General features: G+C 30.2%; 2 protein-coding genes across 3 annotated transcripts in view; both read left to right on the top strand.

Moving 5' to 3' along the window:
* Window positions 1-1,773, top strand: part of LOC111705944 (glycine-rich cell wall structural protein 1.8) — a 4,357-nt gene extending 2,584 nt beyond the window's left edge. For both annotated transcript variants that reach the window (XM_023478668.1, XM_023478661.1), the window contains one exon: window positions 1,657-1,773. In XM_023478668.1, the coding sequence (XP_023334436.1) occupies window positions 1,657-1,692 (36 nt within the window). In that variant the 3' untranslated portion in view covers window positions 1,693-1,773. The remainder of the gene's footprint in view (window positions 1-1,656) is intronic.
* A 4,824-nt stretch (window positions 1,774-6,597) lies between these two features.
* Window positions 6,598-8,613, top strand: part of LOC111705921 (uncharacterized) — a 30,629-nt gene continuing 28,613 nt past the window's right edge. Inside the window, exon 1 of the mRNA XM_023478629.1 lies at window positions 6,598-6,656. The gene's annotated coding sequence lies outside the window, so the exon portion shown is untranslated. The remainder of the gene's footprint in view (window positions 6,657-8,613) is intronic.

The raw sequence follows: 8,613 nt of genomic DNA, 5'->3' as shown, positions 1-8,613 counted from the left end.
AGTAGTTACCAGCTTAGTTACTTCAGTAGTTACCAGCTTAGTTACTTCAGTAGTTACCAGCTCTGTCACTTCAATAGTTACCAACTTATTCACTTCAGTAGTTACCAGCTTAGTTACTTCAGTAGTTACCAGCTCTGTCACTTCAATAGTTACCAACTTATTCACTTCAGTAGTTGCCAGCTTAGTTACTTCAGTAGTTACCAGCTTATTTACTTCAGTAGATACCAGCTTAGTTACTTCAATAGTTACCAACTTAGTTACTTCAGTAAATACCAGCTCTGTCACTTCAATAGTTACCAACTTATTCACTTCAGTAGTTACCAGCTTAGTTACTTCAGTAGTTACCAGCTTAGTTACTTCAGTAGTTACCAGCTTATTTACTTCAGTAGTTACCAGCTCTGTCACTTCAATAGTTACCAGCTTTGTAAATTCAGTAGTTACCTATTTAGTCCCTTCAGTAGTTACCTACTGAGTTATTTTAGTAGTTAGCGCTTAGTTTCTTTAGTAGTTACAAGCTTAGTCACTTAAATAGTTACTTTAGTTACTTTAGTAGTTTCCTGCTCCATGAATTCAGTGGTTACCATCTCTGTAACTTTAGTAATTACCAGGCTTCATCACTTATGAAGGTACCAGCTTAGTCATTTCTTTAGTTGGCAGCTTAGTCATTTTAAAAGTTACCTGCTTAGTTACTTCAGTAGATACCAGCTTAGTCACTTCAGTAGTTGTCAGCTTAGTTACTTTAGTAGTTACCAAATTAGTTTCTTCAGAAGTTACCAGCTTAGTTAATTCTGTAGTTACCAGCTTAGTTTCGCTAGAAGTTACCAGATTAGTTACTTTAGTAGTTAGAAGCTTAGTTACATTATTAGTTACCAGCTTAGTCCCTTCAGTTGTTACCAGCTTAGTTACATCTGTAGTTACCAGCTTAGTCACTTAAATAGTTACCAATATTTACCTATTTGGTTACTTAAGTAGTTACCAACTTAGTCACTTCATTAGTTACCAGCTTAGTTTCTTCAGTATTTCCAGCTTTGTTACACCAGTAGTTACCAGCTTAGTTACTTTAGTAGTTACCAGCTTAGTTACATCAGTAGTTACCAGCTTAGTTACTTCAGTAGTTATCAGCTTAGTCACTTTAGTAGTTACCAGCTTAGTTACTTCAGTAGTTCCCAGCTTAGTTGCTTTAGTAGTTACCATTTTAGTTACTTCAGTAGTTACCATTTTAGTTACTTCGCATATAGTCGATATTTCATAATATTTTTTATATTTTAGGATCCGAGTGTTACTTTTGAAAACATTTATTCCTTAATTTTTGAGGATTTTTGATAATGAAAACGAGCTTCTAGAGAAATATTAATTTTTAAGAAAATAAAAAAATTATTTTGAAATATCAACTTTATACGAATGGATAAATGTAATTTGACAATTGTAGGTATTTGAATTAGGAGTTTTAAATCTGATGGACGTTACGCTCTAGGGTATAAGAGGTTTTTATTTTTGAACAATTTTCTCCTTATATAGATGCAAATAATTGTAAAATCAGAAGCTTTCAATATCGAGTTCAATTCGATATCAGCCTTATACCCCTTTCATTTTTTGCAAACACTCCCTTTAATTCAGTAGTTAAATGTTGAAATGTCCCCCAAAATAATAATTCAGAAAAATATTGCTCGAAGAAGAAGAAGGAAGCATTAAACAAACCAACACTGCTGCAAGAAACAATGTTTTGTCAAAATAAAGATAATTTTAAAAATAAAGATATTCAACAAAAGTTAATTTTTCTCAAATCATGTTTTAATTTTTAAACACTTCGTTTTTTTCCATATACTTAAAAAAACAGCCTTATAATTCATACCGTTGAAAAAATATCATTAAATATTTAAAGATTTTTTTTCTTTTTTCTTCTTTTCGTTCAAATTATTTTAATGGTTTAATTTGGATTAATAAGTCCTTTAACACCCACCTTTACGTACATAAAAAAGAAGGCATTAACAAATATAAAAAAAATTATAATAATGACTGTTTGAATTTGTCATTTTAAAAATGTCAAAATTTGGATTTCTGAAATCCATAATCACTCCCTTTAAACTTTAATCCTATGCATTATTGAATGTGTTAAAAACCAGGAATTGACTTAGGTATTCCCACCGCACACCAGTAGATATCCTTGCAATTCTAAATAAGAACAAGAGATACTATTAGATATCCTTGCAATTCTAAATAAGAACAAGAAATACCAGTAGATATCCTTACTCCAATATGAGGACAAGAATTATACCAGTATATATCCTTGCTCCAATATGAGGACAAGAAATACCAGTTGATATCCTTACTCCTATATGAGGACAAGAAATATCAGTTGATATCCTTACTCCTGTATGAGGACAAGAAATATCAGTAGATATCCTTGACCTTATATGAGGACAAGAAATACCAGTAGATATCCTTGCTCCAATATGAGGACAAGAAATATCAGTAGATATCCTTGCTCCTATATGAGGACAAGAGATACCAGTAGATATCCTTACTCCTATATGAGGACAAAAAATACCAGTAGATATCCTTGTTCCTATATGAGGACAAGAAATATGACAAATCCATAGTTTAGGTGATTTCATGGATGGTTTACTTATTAATAATGTGAATCAAAAGATAAAAGATAATTGTAGGTTTTTTTTCTATTCCAAATCAAACATCTCAATTTTAAAAATTATTTTAATATAAGTAAGGATAGCATTTAAACCTTAAACCTTCTTTTTAATAACAGATTTGTTTGATTGATTTTCATATGTGCATATTGCTCCTATATGCAGACAAGAAATACCAGTAGATATCCTTGTTCTTGTATGAGGACAAGAAATACCAGTATATATCCAATTGCTCCTATATGCGGACAAGAAATACCAGTAAATATCCTTGTTCCTATATGAGGACAAGAAATATGACAAATCCATAGTTTAGGTGGTTTCAAGGATGGTTTACTTATTAATAATGTGAATCAAAAGATAAAAGATAATTGTAGGTTTTTTTTTTCTTTCTATTCCAAATCAAACATCTCTATTTTAAAAATTATTTTAATATAAGTAAGGATAGCATTTAAACCTTAAACCTTCTTTTTAATAACAGATTTGTTTGATTGATTTTCATATGTGCATGGACGTTTTAACTTTAAAGATCATAATTTAGAATGAACCCTTTAAAGATCAGAATTTAGAATGAACCCTACAAAGAGCAGAATTTTGGCTGAACCCTTTAAAGATCAGAATGTATAATGAACCCTTTAAAGATCAGAATTTAGTTGATGAACCCTGTACAAATCAGAATTTAGAATGAACCCTGTAAAGATCAGAATTTAGGATAAACCCTGTAAAGATCAGAATTTAGAATGAACCCTGTAAAGATCAGAATTTAGAATGAACCCTGTAAAGATCAGAATTTAGGATGAACTCTTTAAAAATCAGAATTTAGGATAAACCATGTAAAGATCAGAATATAAAATGAACCCTGTAAAGATCAGAATTTAGAATGAACCCTGTAAAGATCAGAATTTAGTTAATGAACCCTGTAAAGATCAGAGTTGTGAATGAACCCTGTAAAGATCAGCATTTAGAATGAACCCTGTAAAGATCAGAATTTGGAATGAACCCTGTAAAGATCAGAGTTGCGAATGAACCCTTTAATCAAACTTTCATATCTATTAACTATATGGTTATTGTCTTATTAAAACTTAACAGAGTTCACCACATTTTCCTGAACTCCAGGGTAAGGAGGGAAATGACAGAACAAAATGAGATTTAACCACATAGTGGAGCTCATCCCTTCAAAATTTAAATGTTCGGCCTTGCATTTTGGCTGGTTTAGCGTAAACAATTCTTTGGATTTTCTTTGGATTATTTTTGAAAAAAAAATCAAAATACTTTACTTTACTGATTTGAATAAAAGACAGTTCTGTAGAAAGATATGATATTTATGTCAGAAATTATATTTTTAACAGGACTTATATTTTATAAACTCATTTTAAACGATCCTTTAAAACTCTTTTGTTTTCAAGACGAAACAAAAAACCATTATACATTTAAATAATATCGACGACGAAAAATGTAACAAAAATTCTTTAATAAACTAATTAGTTGTTTAGGAACATATTTCTCAATCGAAATTTGTCATTAAATCAATGTTAGAATTAATTATTTCTTTTTCATCATTATAATGAATTTATTATTCTATTATTATGATTTATTGTTCGCAGATTTTTTTAATTTTTTCAAATGTCGTCTTTTCAATAAAAAATTCCAGGAAATCCACATAAAATGTGAAAGAACAATGAGACATCACAGAAAACAATAACTCAATAAAATTACTCAATTTCGATGATAAAAGTTAATTTTATATTTTCAATCAACTAATTAGTTTACTGTAGAACTTTTACTAGATTTTTCATCATCGTTATTGAATAATTTTTAAAAACCGATCTCAAAATCAGTCCTCTAAATTGGACAATCTATGAGGATTCTAAAGATTCCACCGTAAAAACATATGATAAGTCTCAAATGAATCCTAAAAAATTTCTCCACAAAATTACACTCTCAGTTCAGCTCCCATACATTGCCGGTCACTCCCTTTAAATGACATTTGAGTGTTACCAAATCAGTCAAGGAGAAAACTTTAGATACCCCACAATTACAAAGACAGTTGTTTTTTTTCTATATTTGACAGCTAGTGGGAATACAAAACGAAAATATTTCGTTTATTGTGAATTATTCGATATATAATTAAAAATAAAAAAAAGATTCAAAAGAAAAATTAATTTATCATTTTAGAAATAAATGTATTCAAATTCTTAATTTTTTTTAGCTTTAAACCAAAATATTTTTTTGGTTTAGATTTAAATAATTTTGCTTTTATGCAGATATTTCTTTATCTCAGTTGAAATTAGAAACTGTAATGTTAAGATGACTGGTATTAGGTCTGATCTCCCAGTTTCTTGAAATCTCTAAAGTTTGCGGTTTATTTTAAACAAAATTTCTCTCTTCTCAAGAGTTAAGATGTTGTAGTTTTAAATTAAATGAAAGATGTCAGTAAAATTATTCAGTCTGAAAATTGAAGTTTGATTTGTCAAAAGAATATTCCAAAGAACTCGTAAAAACAAATTGTTTCCGTATGGTTGAGAACCAACCCTGCTCATGGAGTACACAAGTTTCTTGTAATAATAATTATGCGTAAACGCAATTAGAAGAACGTAGTCCACGAAAAGGGGGGGGGGTTGAAAAGAAGCAAATTTTGTAGATTTTCACCTTTTTACAGAAACTCTCTGCAGATAATTTTTAAATTTTGATAAGAATTACTTACACGAATAAAAACTTAAAATCTACATAATTATTGCGGGGGGGGATAAGAATACGCAGACTTATTCCGTCGGATTTTCAGTTTTTAAGTAAACGTGAAACCATATGGTTAAAATTTGAATACACATCTTGTGCAAATTGATGTTTTTATTACACCTAGTAAATATTAAATACTTAACAGCAATAAAACATTAAGTAAAGAAATAAGTTGAAATTAAATTTTAAAAATATCCAACCCTTAGTGTCTACAACAGTCATAAGTTAATTTTGATCCTATTGTCTTATGACAATCCTTGGTTTAAATAAAGTCCTCTGCTTTGAATGTTGTCTTTAATGACTTATTTAATGATTTAACAAAGAAAGAAAGAAGTTTATGGTTACAGGGAATCAGAAATACAAGGAAACAAACAATATAAATTCCGTACAGTCGTCTCTGAAATCTGATCCTTTGTGGGTAACCCAATATATACTAGAAAATAATTAAATGAATTGAGTCTTTAACACAGACTACAAACAAACATCCTTCAAATTACAAAAAAAAATATTTACAACATACTTTTAGAATAAAATTTCACACGAGCAAACATCTTATTGGAAACCGAGATATGAAATACCAATTTCACTGTTCATGCATGGTTCCAAATGTTAAAAGCCCCCTTATTACCCTAGCTTCTTAGTCTTAGAATAAAGGAAATTCAGTAGAGTAGTCTCCAGGAATTCAGTAGAGTAGTCTCCAGGAATCTCATAACTTGTCCGTATGTTCAAGATAGAGTCTGACCTATTATTCACAAAAAATCATAATTTCAAAATGTTAAATTTTAATAATCTAACAAATTGATAATATCCGGGTTAAGTCCTAGAACCATAATTAAATATTAAGTTTGATCAATCCAAGACGTATTTATTTTTTAACAATTACAAAAATTTAAATTTTAAAATATTGTGTGATATTGTGTTAATTTGCAAGTTACGCTTTATAGTCAATCAATAAATTTTTTTTTAATCTTCTGAGAACATGCATGTCAAGAAGAATTAGTAAAGACAGAATTTGTTTACATTTTACATTTATATAATACACTGTAAATTCCGTTTTTGTGAACGAACGATATTTTCGAACATGGAGGCCGGTCATTTGATATTGTAACAACAGTCCTGTTAAATAGGGTTTGCTGTTTGCAATAATTATGTGAATTAATGAATTAATGAATTAATGAATTAATGAGTTAATGAATGAGAGATTGATTATAATAGTTTCAGATCCAGAAAAGTAATATTATTCATAAATTCAAAGAATCAAGATTCAGTTTGATGAAGGTAAAATTAATTTTGTAATATCTACAATAATAAATCATGGGAGAAATGTCGTCTGTTGTACATGAAGATGTGGCATTAAAAATCCGTGAAGCTTTTATCAGAAAAGTTCACAATTTAGATTTAACTGTACGCCGTGTACTGATTACGGAATTAATTCAGGTTTTTTTGCAAATATATTCTCTGCAACAACTGTAAACTTTTTTTTTTCTTTGCCAAACCAGTCAGTCAAATTAATTTATGAAGGGCAATGAAAAAACCAAATCATAGATTGTTCATCCTTTGAGATTGAGGTCGTCAGGAAAACCCTTCATTTTCGTTGTACACAGTAAACAAGACGCACAGGCGTACACAATCTTGCAACCTCCGAAGCCGAACAACTTTCGAAGATTAAAGACGATTTTATTGTGGTTACTTAATTCCCATGTTTATTGTAACACTCTGTATCTTCAATTTACAATTTGTTGTATCCTGTTTAGGAGGAAAAGTTGTTATATATTATTCAATTTGTCCAATTTAATTGATAATGATTTTCGTCGTCGATTGTTTTAATGTGTAATGATGTCAGTGTTTTCATAAACAATTGGTTAATATTTGTAAACAGTTTAAGTCCTCCATGATTCTAATAGAATTGATTATAAGCATACAGGGTTACCCACAATTGATGAGAATACGATGACGACCTGAAATCTTTAAATAGGACGATCTGAGGGTTTAATTGTTGTTTTGTGCCTCGGAAACGGCTTTTAACGGATAAATTTGAAACAAGAACCCAAGAATGTGCAAACAATGATTAAACAAGAACTCAGGAATGTGCAAACAATGATTAAACAACTTCCGTACAGTCGTCTCTAAAGTCTAATGTTTTGTGGGCAACCCTGTATTTATCATCAAATCTTTATATATGAATAAAATTCTGTAACGTAACGTACAAAACGTTTATTTAATCTGTACACTGTACATCACGTGGATTTAACGGTCATGTCAATATTCCAAAAAACTGTTACTTTCGATCACAATTTGATCCATTATACATAATCTGTTAGCCTTTTTTCTTAAGCACTTTTTTGTCGGCATATACATTTTGAATGAAGTTAAAAGATTGTTGAACTATAGACCAAATCACGTTTGATTTCAAATATAAGAAATCGAATGCTGTTCACTCTGGTTAGTCCGGGGTGACATGCTACTTTTTTATTGAATTCTTAAGTATTAAGAGAACATTGGAAATTATTTAAAGAATCAGACTTGTTTAACGACATAAAACTCTGGAATATGACAACCTGACTGGTCTTATGCGGCCCACCGTAGAAAGTGTGGAATAGGAAGACGACATTTAGAACATTATTTGTATTATATTGTTTTAATGTAAACAGTTTAACGAGTAGCTTGAAAATAAACTTATTAATTGAAATGGGGTTGAGTACACTGCACAATTGTCTGAAGTAAATTTAAGCCATAAATATGCGGGAACAGTTTTAAAGAGCTTCATATAATTGGTGGGCAACCCTGTATTTGAAACAAGAAGGTGGGCAACCCTGTATTTGAAACAAGAAGGTGGGCAACCCTGTATTTGAAACAAGAAGGTGTGCAACCCTGTATTTGAAACAATAACCCAGGAATGTGCAAACAATGTTTAAACAACTTCCGTACAGTCGTCTCTAAAGTCTCATGTTTTGTGGGCAACCCTGTATTTATTATCAAACCTGTATATATGAATAGAATTCTGTAACGTAACGTAGAAAACGTTCATTTAATGTGTAAACTGTTCATGCTACTTTTTCATTATTGAATTATCAAGTATTAAGAGAACATTAAAAATTATTTAAAGAATCAGACTTGTTTAACGACATAAAACTCTGGAATAGGACAACCTGACTGCATGGTCTTATGTGGCCCACCGTAGAATCCTTAAAAGTGTGGAATAGGAAGACGACATTTTAGATAGTTATTTGTATTT

The sequence above is a fragment of the Eurytemora carolleeae genome, unplaced genomic scaffold (genome assembly GCF_000591075.1).
Source record: "Eurytemora carolleeae unplaced genomic scaffold, Eaff_2.0 scaffold112, whole genome shotgun sequence".
In the NCBI taxonomy this organism is placed as follows: domain Eukaryota; kingdom Metazoa; phylum Arthropoda; class Copepoda; order Calanoida; family Temoridae; genus Eurytemora; species Eurytemora carolleeae.
The sequence above is the reverse complement of the archived record's forward strand: the minus strand, read 5'-3'. Positions and strand labels throughout refer to the sequence as shown.